This window comes from Syngnathus typhle, linkage group LG5, assembly GCF_033458585.1.
Source record: "Syngnathus typhle isolate RoL2023-S1 ecotype Sweden linkage group LG5, RoL_Styp_1.0, whole genome shotgun sequence".
In the NCBI taxonomy this organism is placed as follows: Eukaryota; Metazoa; Chordata; class Actinopteri; order Syngnathiformes; family Syngnathidae; genus Syngnathus; species Syngnathus typhle.
In genome coordinates, this window is record NC_083742.1 from 14,217,076 (window position 1) to 14,230,824 (window position 13,749).

The following is a 13,749-nucleotide window of genomic DNA, read 5'->3' on the forward strand; positions in this document are numbered from 1 at the left end:
AACTTCAGTCAAATGGAGATTTGGCGGAATATTCAAAATTTCAAAGTTATTTTTAATTAATGAGGTATCTTGTCAAATACTACTATCACTTGGGACAAGCAATGTAACGATTGCAGCAATGAAGTTTACTAGTAAGACTCAATTGCTAACCAGTTGTCTAAATGTTGTACCAGTACCAAATTGATGCTAGGAAAACATAGTTGTTCTACTAGTGTGCTGAATTATCTCACTTGTGATGCCAAAGCGCGTACTTATAGGCGACATGGACTGCAATGAATATAAATAATAATAAATCAATCATAATATATAATATATAATAATATAAATAATATGGCGAGTCAATCAGTTCTCCAAACACAGGGAGAGATCAGGGAAAGCGTTCAATGTTCGAAGCTTTTATTTATCTGCCACTCTAGGAACAAAGGTTTCAGTTTTACAACAGCAAATGACTCTTTTAGTGTATTCTTTTTTTTTTGTACACCATAACATAAAAGCAATGACAAGAGCTTTCAACAGGGAAGACAATAATGACCTCACAACACAGGTTTGTACGCCCTTATCAAGTCTCAAGTCATTTGTGCAGTTTCAGCCGTTTGACTGCAGTCAGGAGAGAAAAACACATCTTAAAGTCATGCAACTTATAGATAATAAAATGGATGCACAGAAATTGAGCATCCAAATGGTACTTTAGGGAAGCTTTTCCGCTCATGCTAAACACTACCAAATTTGTATTTAAAAAGAAAAAAGAAGAAGAAGAATCATAGTCAAGTGGTAAAGTCACTGAGCGCTTTACAATTTCTTGGCAATATCGTCTTACAATTAAAGTATGTACAAACACGATGTAAAACATAAAAAGCGCAACAATTTGAAGACACCAATGCGTACAAACAGGACTTTTCATCAAAAGCACACAAAACAGCTGACTTTTAAGACACATTCGCCGATCCCTAATACTTTTTGAGTAATGGTAGCAGATGAGACAACAATCCTCACAGGATACATTCTGCGCAGAAAGTGCTTTTTTTTTTCTACGACGCAATGACACATTTCTGTTTGAGGTGCCAGAGAAGCCAAAATTCATATTTACCTATCACACACACAAAAACGCACACACGCACACTTTTAAATATCTCAGCCCCCCGTCACGTGAAAAACTCTCAGTCACATTAAAAAACTCAACAAATAAAAAAAAATCGTACACTTCTCGACACATAATGCCTCACCAAAAATGTACACCCATTTTGTCTACATAGTCACCCAAATTATTCACACCCCAACAAATGTTAAACATACACCCCAAAAGCTCATACTAACACTTAAATAGTTTCAAACGTTCTCTCTCAAAAACACATGAAAAAAAAACCTCTTCCTCACAACACCAAATAATATATATTTTTTGGGTTAAATTAAGTTACATTTTTGGCATCTACGGAATCTCATACTTCTGTCAATGCATTGGTCACCTTATTTTCTTCTCTTTCTCGCAATATATTTAATGAACACATGATGGAACAACAATGCCAGATATTGTGAAATTCAGAGCTGTGGAGACATTCAAAGACACCCGATAAAGACACCAATGTGCTACTGTTATCTAAACACGTTGAAGCGGTGCTGCTAAAAAAAAAAAAAGTTCACCTCTGAAATTTTGTGTAAGCAGAAAGACTACAAAATCATGATGGTGACTCATGAACGCTGCACCGCAATATTCGATACAGACGCACAAGGAGGGAATTGAAAGTATAAACAGATGCTGGATAGACTCTTGTGAGCAATATTTTTATACATCACGACTCAGCACCCACCACCAATTCATTCCGAGCCAGCAAATTCTTCACAAACCTTTACACTAACACCTTGGTTATTTCAAAAACAGCATAATCTTATTTGCTTCCCCCAACTGCGCAAACTCTCAATGGTTTAAGGTGAAATTAAATACAAATAAATAATGTTAAACTGCGATTAGAATTTTTTTTCTTTAATTTAATATTTGGGAGATTATTGTGATATGAGGCAGGTTGGACTCGATCAGTAATTAATACAAATAAATATCATTTAAAAATCTACAGTATGAGAATTTTGTGAAAATCTGTGTGAGTGAGCATGTTTAACTTTTTTCAAACTAGATACTCCCAGTGGTATTATCAATAAATATATATATATTAAAGAACATGATTTTGAAAAATATATCAATTCATATATTAAGAAATAGACATTTGTAAAAAAGTTAAAACAGTTTTTACTTTGTAATTGATAATTTTTCCAGATCCTTTCAATGGTACGAGATGGGTTTGTATTAATCAACAAATATTCTTTAAAAAAAATTATATGGGTTAAAAGTGTTAAAGAGACCTTTTACAAGCTGTGCAATCTTATTGTTTAATTGATTTATTTAAATGTAAAATCTTGTTTTATTAATTATGATTTTGGGGGGCATTGAATGAACTATTTTAGAGATGTTGCCCCATACGGTACATTCAATGGGATGTAGTGGGTTGAGATCAATCAATAAATACTAAATAAAAACATTGAAATAAAAAGTCCACTCCCAGTCTCACCCCTCCCAAAAAGTTGAAAATTATTTAGATAAAAATAAATAACAAATGTAACAAAGGAAAATAAATGTGAAATAAATAATACATTTTAAAATACTGTATTGAACTAATCATGTATCAATAAAAAAAAATGTTGAAAAGACAATTTGACTATTAGTTGGACTAATTTGTTGGGGTGTACATTTAAATTATTTCACATATGACCTTTGTGATTAGAATCATGCTTTGCAAAGATACCTTATGAGGAACATATATATAAAAAAAGCTTTACCTTTGTATCATGAAAGTGCTCACTTAAAAGAAGGAACATTTTTCCTCCCTAAATTACCAGGCTGACACTGTCATAGTCCACCACAACGTTTCTTCTCTCAACTTGATCTCAGGTCATTCACCATTCCACGATAGCCCTAAATAAAGTGAAAGGAGCAGCACATCTCCTCTGAAACAAATGCCAAGGAGAAAAGAGGCAGAGCACAGACCAAGACCCCTGAGCGGCAGGGGTGGGGGGCGACTTGTGCTCACTGACCACGCGGCCGACGGCTCTCAGGTGGCGTCGTCGTCGTCTTCGTCGTCCATGTGGTAGTTGAGGGTGATGACGGCGCTGATGAACTCGCCCAGTTCAACAAAGTCGGCGGTGATGATGTTGACGCCGCTCTCGCCGGGTCGCTGCGACCGGATCCATTGCATCATTCCCGGCAAAGCCCTGCGGGGTACATGACAGGGAATGTGAACTGTGGAGTTTACTCTCTTGGTCTGGACATTATTTATGGTGTTCCCCAGGGATCAATGTTGGGCCAGTCCACATTTTTGAATATAAATAACATTTGTAAGTTGTTATATTGAGGCTGGTGTGTGCATGTGTGTCTGGTGGACTACATTATTTCAAACAATCTGCACTTATACGTGTCCACACATGCTCACCTTTCTGTGATTGTCTCTCGGAGTCCACTAGCCACACCCTTCATCACCGTGCTGGCCTTTGGTGTGAGGACCACCTGGGAAACAAAGAAGGTTCCCTTCCTCCTGCAGGAGACAAGCAGCCCATATGTTTTTCCAATACATTAGGAATTGAGTAAGCCTTAAATAGTACCACGGATAGGAATCCAGGTAAATTGTAGTGGCACTTGTGAATAACCTCCGAAAACACATATTTACAGCAGCTTGCTAACCTGCGGTCAGTGACAGAAGCCTGGAGGAACTGAACCAGCTTCTCCGGGTCAGTGGTGTTGGCCCACGGGGCAGGCATCATCTGGCCAGGCCAAAGGAAGGGCACCTCCAGAGCCATGGGGTGATGGTAGAAGACCAGAACTTGGTACTCCCTCTCCCACAGATACTGCAGACTTACCTGAGGACACGGGAAAATAGATTTACCATCATCTGAAAGCTCATTTTATTCTTGTGGTATACATGCAGTTAAAATATATAATTGTATCTCTTCAAAAGCAAAACTATTAATTTATTGTGACTACAAAACTGGGGGATTGATTTGAACCATTTAACTACCTGCTTTTCCAATTAGCGCATTTGGGGATTTTTTTTATTTTGTATTATAGTAAACAGAGCCACACTGTTGTCAGTATGGTAATATTTCATAGAGAGTGGAGACCACGACTTAATTTCTTTCCACTATTTTGAAGGCTTACCTCCTGGGCAAACACAACCGGGCAGAGCTTGTCTCCAAAAACGTCCTTCAACATGGTCACCAGCTTCTCGTGGTGCAGGTTCTGAACGCCGTAGAAGTGGTTGAAGTCCAGGAACACCACTTCTCTGGCGTGCGTGGACAGGAAGCTGCTAATCTGCTCCAGACCTTCTCTCACCTACAAGAGATTCTTTTTAAACTAGGCCACACATTTCGCTAATCATAATTTGAATCAGCAGAAAATTAGACACTTTCCAGCATGTGCTTGAATTTGGATATTACAAATCATGCATTATTCATTGCGAAAATCAAGAAAATGTGCCCCGTCTCACAATGTTAACATTTAAATGGACATTCAATGAATTTTGCAGAAATGAAAAAAAAGCTCTCTCTCAATCAAAAGATAAAATAGTGAATCTTAACCATTTTTCTGTTGAAAAGAAGAACACGAGCTTGTAGAGAAGACGACAGCTTGTAAAATGTAAGGTGTTCTTCCTTGGCTAGGGCACGAATGTCGATAAAGCTTCAGAGAAATCGGCTAAGTCCCTTTTGGGTCGTCACAAACACATAAAACAGCGGCACTTAGTAGAGCGCATACATCTGGCTAAACTGAAGAATAAAAATTTGGATCGGCATCAAGTATATATTGTAGCTATTCATCTCCCGAGTGTGTACACATTTTCCCATTACAGCAAGATTTCTGTTTCTGCATTAGTCACTGAAAAATGAGGTAAAACTTCCTGTTGAGGAATGAGAAATATTACCTGCTCATAAAACTGAAATTACACACAGCAGAGCACAGATGGCCATTGGTCTTAATTTGGATCAGCACCAAAGAGAACATCTTCATTAGGAGTCAAGATTTCATTACTGAGAAATATGATAAAATGTCAAGGTAATTATTGAGGTATAATTTGTTTAATCCCTCTCAATCAACCACAAATTCTTCGGCAGAAGTGATTTTTTTTTTTTTTTTAATGTATCAATATGGATAGCTTGCTAACTAGCTGGACAGATGGCTCGTTGCATCACTAGATTGACTCACAGACAGACAGACAGACAGACAGACACTATACTGACTGTGGCACTGAAGAGACCATGGGCAAAGAAGAGCTCATTGTCGGGGTCTCGCGGTTTGGTGGAGATGCGCAGGTCAAAGAAGCGAACGCCGGACTCCAGCTGACTGTTGAAGTTCATGGTCTGCGTGGCTAACCATTTCCTCATCAACTTTTTGGCCACAGTGCCAAAAACAGACACAAAGTTCTGCACAGTCTCGGGCTGCTCGGGGCCCACGGGAGACGCCTCGTCGATGTAGAAGCTGAAGGAGTCATGGGAACCTGGAGTTGACACACGCAAACAAACACAGCCTTCAGGAGGGATGCCGTTTCGTTGTGTATTTGTGTGGCCTGCGCAGGGATGGAAGCGCCACGTTAGAACTAGCCTGGCGCCATGGCAACAACTTGTCTGAATAACAACATCAGGATTGTTAAGTCATGAACCGAAACAACTTGAAAACATCCTCAGCACATGACCACGCTGAAGAGAAGACAAAAACAACTCAGCATGGCTGTCAATGCTGACTTGTTTTTTTTTCACCCCTCACTTCAGTTTTCCTTATCCGTATTTTTTAATCATAGTACATCTGGCAGCTATCGACCTTTGAGTGATGTTTGTAAACAATAAGCACCAGAGTACTTTTGGGTGGCAGAAGGCTAGTGACACTTATTAAATTGGAAAACGCCAACAAAAATGTTTTGTTTGAGCCAACTATAGCTGTATTTCGGTGTTTGCCTGGCTCGATCAATAAAAGGCTGAAAATGTATCGACAACTGTGACTCTCCTTGCCCGTACGTGAAGTCATTATTGTATCTTAATTGCTCCAATTTTGTTCGCTTCACTCTAGCAATAAGTGAAGCTCCGTAATGAAAAAGACGTCGGCTGAATTCCTGATCATGAAAATTCTCTTTCTTGTTTTGTGTCCTGATGTGACCTACTGCAGTGTGTGTGTATGTGTCACGTTACACAAAGCAGACAAATTGTTTTATTATCCGCTTGCTTGTTCTCATTTCAGCAATCGATTCCCCATCCTCTTTTTTTGTCTCATCACAGGCCTGTTCAGTCTCGCACAGTAACAACACGTACACGCGCACGTGCACACATTTAAGCAGACAGACAGGAACCAGAATGAAGCCTCCAGTCCAGACGCTTTTTGAAGATGTTTCGAGACAAAGCAGAACTGACAGCTGGAGCAGGTGGACACTGCGGGGGTCTGGTGACGGGGTCACGTCGGGAAGCGGAGCATGACCCCAACACGCTCAAACAGCTGGAGCTCAAGTTATCGCTGGGAAGGACTTGTCTTCAGTTTTAAGCATTGCCCAACTGAACAAACAAACAAACAAACTCCAAATCGTGACAGTGCATCCACTTTTTTGTTTGTTGGTACACCATGAGTTTTATTTATTTATTTATTTATTTATTTATTTATTTATTTATTTATTTATTTATTTATTTATTTATTTATTTATTTATTTATTTATTTATTTATTTATTTATTTATTTATTTATTTATTTATTTATTTATTTATTTATTTATTTATTTATTTATTTATTTAATTATTTATTTAATTATTTAATTAATTTTATTTAACATATGCCTCATTAAATGTTGGAATCGCAAGACGCTTTATTCTGTTGTATGAATGGCAACAGGTGAATTGAATCTTTTTTCCATCTCTATATGTCGCAGGTTTTTATTATTTGTAGCTGTAAATAATTTTTGGACCATCCATCCATCCATCCATTTTCTGAACCGCTTAGTCCCCACGGGGGTCGCGGGCGTGCTGGAGCCTATCCCAGCCGTCATCGGGCAGTAGGCGGGGGACACCCTGAACCGGTTGCCAGCCAATCGCAGGGCACACAGAGACAAACAACCATTTGCACTCGCACTCATACCTAGGGACAATTTGGAGTCTTCAATCGGCCTACCAAGCATGTTTTTGGAATGTGGGAGGAAACCGGAGTGCCAGGAGAAAACCCACGCGGGCCCGGGGAGAACATGCAAACTCCACACAGGGAGGGCCGGAGGTGGGATCGAACCCGCACCCTCCTAACTGTGAGGCGGACGTGCTACCCAGTGCGTCACCGAGCCGCCTAATTTTTGGACCAGTTAAGTGAACTTTTTTTTTGGACTTGCAACACATCTTGGTCACATTTTAATGGCTACAAAAAGCCACCCCAAACTCCAGGCAAGGAAATAAAGCTGCATGACAAAGGAAATGTGGATGTCATGAAGCTTGTACATGATATATTCATAGGGAAAACCACAAACACCGCAGCCGTGGGACATATTTAAGCCTGGAGGCTTTTACGATCCTTCCAAACTGTCCACAGGAGCAGAGAGATACAAGCTGGAGTTGAGTAATACTTGTGAGGATGAGCAGAAGATGAGATGAGGGGAGGAGATAAAGAAGACATAAGAGGAGGAAATGAAGAGCGGATTTAAGGGGAGGATGACATCACATAAGGAAGTGGGTTTTAAGAAGATGGAGAGAATATCAGGGATAATAAGGAGATGAGAAACAGATGGAAAGAAATGCGTACAGCAAGCGTGTCGACGCATGGCGGTTATGCTTCGATGGATAGAACTTGTTTTGAAATCAAAAGCTAGTAAATCGTTCGATAATTTATTTCCATGAGTAGAGGATTGAGGTGAATGAGATCGAATAGGGAATTGAGATACAATTAAGTAGGAGGAGGGACGATAATTTGGCCAAAACGAGGTGAGGAGGGAGGACGAGGGAAGGAAAATTGAAAAGGAAAAGAAATTCGGACGGAAACAGAGACGAGTGATGAGGGGAGGAGATAAGAAGGGGAATGAAATGAGGAAAGGACATTTGGAATGAAAAAAAGCCAAGAGGAAAGGAAGACGAGGGAAGTACATTTGGAGAGGAAGTGAGCAGATGAGAAGAGGATTTCAAGATGGGAGAGGGGGATAGGAAATGGACAGAGGCGAGATGAGGTGATACAAGGAAAGGGTGAAAGGACATGGGTGATGGTTTGAGGAGGTAAAATACCACAAGGAAGCGAGGAATTGAGAGCATTTGGGAAAGATGATCAAATGAGAGTGGGAAGGGAATTAGGCGAGGAAATGAAGAGATGAGGAAACCAGGAGAAAAACAAAGCGGAGGAATTAAGGTAAGTAGCCCAGAAGAGGAAGAAAACTAGGGAAGGAAAGACAAAAGATAATGAGGAAAGGAGGCTAGGGTGGGGATTTAGGAAAAATGAGGGAGGAAATTAAAAGATGAAATGAGGAGCTGAGGATGGAAGGTAAAAAAAAAAAAAAAAAAAAAAAAAAAAAACAAATTGAAAGAAAATAAGGTGAGGAACCGAGAACAAAACGCCAAGTTACCAGTTCTCATTCTAATTCAAAATGAGTGACACATACTCATTTGGAATGTACTGGAAGAGTAAGACTCTTTGTAACACACTGCTTCCTTGAAACTGAAGCACACCCATGGAGCATCATTGAAATCCAAGCAGGTGGACGTCCATTCCCTTCAATCTCCCCATGTGCTTTTATCACTTGTCCAGCCTAAAAATAGCTTTGAATGTGCACACGGCTACCTGGCTGGATTGTCCTTTATCGCTTTTTCCTCCCAAAACCACACGCACGCACACATACTCACGTTGCTGTGTACCAACTGGACTTTCCAAATCAAGACAAATGCCCTCCTGGAAACCCAATTAGCAGACAGTAGTGCGACTGAGGCCGCCTGGGTAGAAAATCCAGACATCATTTTCAACCTGCTTGTAAGACATCTGGTTATAATCAGGATTGTTTGCAGGATTGCCCCCCCCCTTCCAAAAAAAAAAAAAAAAAACACAGCTAGAATCTATTTTCAGTCTCCCCCCCAAACATCTTGGTGCACTGGTAACTGATCATCATTCCCCCTGTTTGGGGATTAAGAGGCAACTGAGCGATCCAGTTGAGGGATTTATGTCTCCTCTTTCGGAGGAAGCCAGAAAGACACAAAATATTCCTTCTGCGGCTCCTTTATTTATCGCCTGTTTGTCAACCAGTGTTAGGTGTACCACACCTCTCAATCAAAATCAGCACTTGGTTTAAAAATAACTAATTCAAATGCAAATGTGGACTCGGGAGAAAATTGCAAATCCAAATCCATCACTTTTTGCTCAGTCCCATCTATTACATTTTACAGCCATGTCCAAAACAACTGCTGTCTGTTGTAATGACGCTAGATTGGTTTCAGGGTGACATACCAAAATATGAATTCACACAGTATCTGGCAGCACGTTATTGGCCACCGCACTTGGTGCAAAACCAACCAGTTTGCAGGAGTCGTCTAGTAGCTGCAGAAAATAGCCCATTGGGTCCCCTACTGTGATGTGGGGGGTGGGAGTAAGGGGGAATGGTGGTTCATATGGTGACTGTACAATAAATTGCTGCAATATAGGATGGAAAAACAGTGGTGAATTATTACCGGAGTAGTAAGAGCTGGAGTTATGGCAAGCATTTTTTTTTTTTTTATGTCCCATCTTCCATGTTGTTAACACAAATCACCCTAATATCAGCCTAGATTATTCAATTTAATAAAATTGAAGCATTTTCTCAATTGGTGTTCCTCAAGGTTACATTCTAAGACCCATTCATTTGTTACAAAACACATTTCTGCTGTCTATTACTGTAAATCAGCCTTATCATCCTTTAATAAAATACGTTCAACCTCTTCTCGGTTTCTCGCACACACTTTTCTGAAACAAGACATTGACGCCTCATCAACAACAGCTGCTTTCTCTCCTTCCTCCGTCGCAACTGTCACACATAATGATAGCATGACAATTACAGCCCTGAAGGTCGAGCTAATATGAGCCAACAGAGACAATGACAAATGTGTTTCTGGACTTCATCATTAAACGTCCTGAAAGTTGTGCTCTGTCATTAACGCCAGGAAACTCTGCTCTAATTGTGCTCATCGAAAGATTTTGCGTTGTCCTAGTGCAGCATATTGTTGATTTTCAACAATACAAAGCTGGTAAAGTGTTCATCCATTCAGCTCGTTCAGAACGCCGGAGCTCAGGTTCTGACCAGTACACAGAAATGACCCCAAATCCAAAAGGTTTTCCACTGGCTCCCGGTCAACTATAGAAGAGATTTAATTTTTTGATACTGCTCTATAAATTCATTTAGGTCTTAATATCTTTACTACAGTAAGTGCATTTGTGCATATCTCCTTTTCAATAGGAACATTGAGCTTGTATCCTCTCAGGGGACAATAAAAGCACAGAACCATAATGATCCTTACTAATTGCCTGTCATAAAGAAGGACGACACAAGCACAGCTGTGTTGCCCCGGCAGTTGGTGCAAAACCAGGCAGGCGCTGTTTAGCTGTTTGGTAAGAGAGTGGCGTCATCGCACTCTTCAGCTCACACTGTTGGGTACTCCAAATTGACAACACACTTGAGTCGGGATTAGTCAGTCTGTGTCATCTGGGGACATCTAAACAAAAAAAAAGATTACAAAAATAAATAACATGGGCCAAGCATCTGTCATCAGGGATTGAGAATCTAACTCAGTGGTTCTTATTTGTTTCTGTCCGTCCCGATTTGGGTACCACCTGAATACGAGCTGAGCACAATAAGTTTTCCCTGTGAGAAGAATTATTCTCCAATAGCAACACACGGTCGTAGCTAAAATAGAATTCTTCTCAGATTAGGAAATCTTGACAAACAATCACTGCCAATTGTGCAAACACAAAAAGCAAGAATAGTATTCATCACAACGTGTTTATGCAGAACATGGACGGAGGAGGTGGGTGGGAGGCGAGCATCTGAGCTTCACCCCACTACCACCACCAGCACCCCCGCCCCCTCCTCCAGGGTGGCAATGAGCAAGTAATGATAGCTAATTAAATGGGACAGAGCATGCTCCCATGCTGCTCGCTGCCTCGGCGCGTCTCAACCGGGCCACACTTAGGCGTGTGATTCAGCAAATTACTAGCATGACTTATGACATGTCAACGCTGATGTGTGGATTCTGACTCATATAAGCAGCGGTGAGTCGTGTATTTAGTACCTGGGCCTCCAGATGATTCCCAACTTCATCCACCTCAACACCACCGCTAATCATATCGCTCTGATTGAAGCAATCATCGATCATCATACTTGCCAAAGACACTGATTATTAAATGTGTTACTGTGTTCAGAGCATTATAAATGTGTTTTGCTAATTGATGAATAATAAAAATATTCAGCTAGATGATGATTCACGTTGTCCATACTGTAGCATATAAACCATGATGGAAGAAGGAGAGATTTGCGCTTTCAAGCTAGAAACATAATCACAATTTTGAGTTTGTGTCAGCGAAAAAATGAGATTTAATCTAGCTACAATGACCTATGTCAAAAAAAGAACATGGATTCCGAAACATTGTATGACTGCAGAAGGTCCTCAAATGTAGAATATAAATGTTGAGTTTTTAATTTACAAATATAGGTCTCAAGTCAAATTGACTGCTTATTTAAAAATATTTTTAAGTGAAGTCTAGAAAGACTTTTTTTACAGTCCTTCAAAATGAAATACAAGTATCCTTAAGCGAATATTCCAAAAACACATTTTTTTTTTCAAATAGTTAAAATGCATTTCCAATTAAGTGGCACGTTTTGTTAGTATCTGCTGAATGTAATGATTGTAACTTATAATCAATTAATCAACTAAGTTACTTTTCAAAGCAACTAGTCTGTAAAGTAACTAAGTACACAATTCCGCACAAGTGTACAGCCATTACTCAAAAACACTTGGAATAATAATCCTTGGCGCACAGCAGCATGAACAAGTGAATGATGAATCTGAACATTACCTTAATGACTTTGTATTATTAATTGATTGTGATAAGGTATTGCATAAAAGAGGCGGAGCTTCTGTAAGGACAACTGCACAGATAGGTTGGCACCATCTATCTATCTATCTATCTATCTATCTATCTATCTATCTATCTATCTATCTATCTATCTATCTATCTATCTATCTATCTATCTATCTATCTATCTATCTATCTATCTATCTATCTAACATGGAATGTAAAATAATCATACTGTGTATAAGCTGTCACGTTGCGCAACAGGTCTCGCACATCAAAAGAGACCTAATTGCGTTCTCGGTTTACAACGGCACCGAGATACGACATTCCGAGGTTACGAACAGATATCGGGGAAGAATACGCTTCACATGCCACACAAATAAATACTTTGCGATTGTTTTTCACTTGATTATAATAAATTCATCGTAAATGACCTTCGGTAGAACGTGTTGAAATCGTGAAGCCGCACATTCACACACACGGGCAAACGCAGCCGATGAAACACGTGGATTTACTCACCGGGGATGGCCAAGTTGGTGAGCGGGATGCTGTGCATGCTCTGCGGGAGACTCGACATCCAGTCGGCGAAGCGCATGTCAGTACTTCTCCCGTAAGACGAAGCCATGCCGCCGCTGCACCCGCCGCCGCCGTGCTCGACACACGCTTCTTCTCCAGCACCTGGACCAGGACCAGGACCAGCTTGCCTCAATGCCTACCTTCCTCCCTCCCTGCCTGGATGGGTGGATAGATGGATGGCTGAGTGGATGGATGGATAGATGGATGAATATAGTGCGCGCTCCTCTTCCCTCATCTCCTCCTCCGCCCTTAGTGGACGCACACACGCTCCACCCGCAAGTTAAGCGACAGTCCACACCACACACACCCCTGGGCGGGTCACGTCTGCGTCTAGCACAGGATGCGATCTTGCAAGGCAACAGGCACGTGTAGCAATAAGTTATAATATTTTCTTTTTAAACCTCAAATGCTTTAAATTCAAAGTTCCTAAATAAAAACGAGAATTATGTATAAATGCATTGTGCTGCCTTGTTAATGGTGTTTTGCTCATCTATTTTCATGTCATTTGGCTCCATCCTCACATCCAAAAAATATACTACTGCACATATCTTTGAACGTTAGCATACATATAAATAGCCAGTTTAAAAATAATAAAAGTTGTTTTTAATTATTGAAGAGATTTATTTATGGACTTCTTGAGCCACGAATGTGTCACTGACACGTGGATGTGTGTAAAATTCTCCCTTGAGGGACATTAGAGGAGTTTTGCTTTCGAGTCATATCTAACTGACTCACTAAGATGTACAATTAAAGGTTACATTAAATCCTATTAAATAAGAAACAACCGTAATATCGAAAAAGGTCAACGGCGGCTTTGACGAGAATAAAAAATGATGTGCCTCATAAAAACTTCCAACATTCACGACCCAAGTTGTGGCATGTGATAATGCGTTGAGCGGCGCTCCAGGCGGGTCTACTGCAAGGTTAGTCCAAAAAAACGTGCTAACTTCCTAGCCCCACTTAAATGCTTGTGACAAGTTTCATTAACCACCTGCAAAAAATCCTTCCAGGTTTTTCTGACATTTTTGTTTAACCCTTTAAATGTGTCGCTGTTTTCGAGCATCACTGCGCTAACTTGGTTGCAATATGCAAGCTTAAGGG

At 40.2% G+C, this 13,749-nt stretch overlaps 1 protein-coding gene across 2 annotated transcripts; it reads right to left on the reverse strand.

Moving 5' to 3' along the window:
* Positions 1-379: 379 nt before the first annotated feature.
* plcxd3 (phosphatidylinositol-specific phospholipase C, X domain containing 3) lies at positions 380-12,888 on the reverse strand. 2 transcript variants are annotated; one of them, XM_061279867.1, is made up of 7 exons: positions 12,592-12,888; positions 5,275-5,531; positions 4,199-4,372; positions 3,725-3,900; positions 3,477-3,578; positions 3,082-3,258; positions 380-2,962 (listed from the first exon to the last, which is right to left on the reverse strand). In XM_061279867.1, the coding sequence occupies exons 1-6, from the start codon at positions 12,695-12,697 to the stop codon at positions 3,099-3,101; spliced, it is 975 nt and encodes a 324-aa protein (XP_061135851.1). In that variant the 5' UTR covers positions 12,698-12,888; the 3' UTR covers positions 380-2,962; positions 3,082-3,098. The 2 variants fall into 2 exon arrangements, with proteins under 2 accessions (XP_061135851.1, XP_061135850.1); XM_061279866.1 differs by having other exon boundaries at positions 380-3,258.
* Between the last annotated feature and the right edge of the window lie 861 nt (positions 12,889-13,749).

Bases quoted from the DNA above. Each gene is read 5' to 3' on its own strand.
- plcxd3 (XM_061279867.1), bottom strand. From the start codon at position 12,697: ATGGCTTCGTCTTACGGGAGAAGTACTGACATGCGCTTCGCCGACTGG. The intron at 5,532-12,591 runs GTGAGTAAATCC...TGTCAACTCCAG, and splicing joins CACCAACTTGGCCATCCCCG to GTTCCCATGACTCCTTCAGC. The intron at 3,579-3,724 runs GTTAGCAAGCTG...TGTCTCCTGCAG, and splicing joins GCTTCTGTCACTGACCGCAG to GAGGAAGGGAACCTTCTTTG.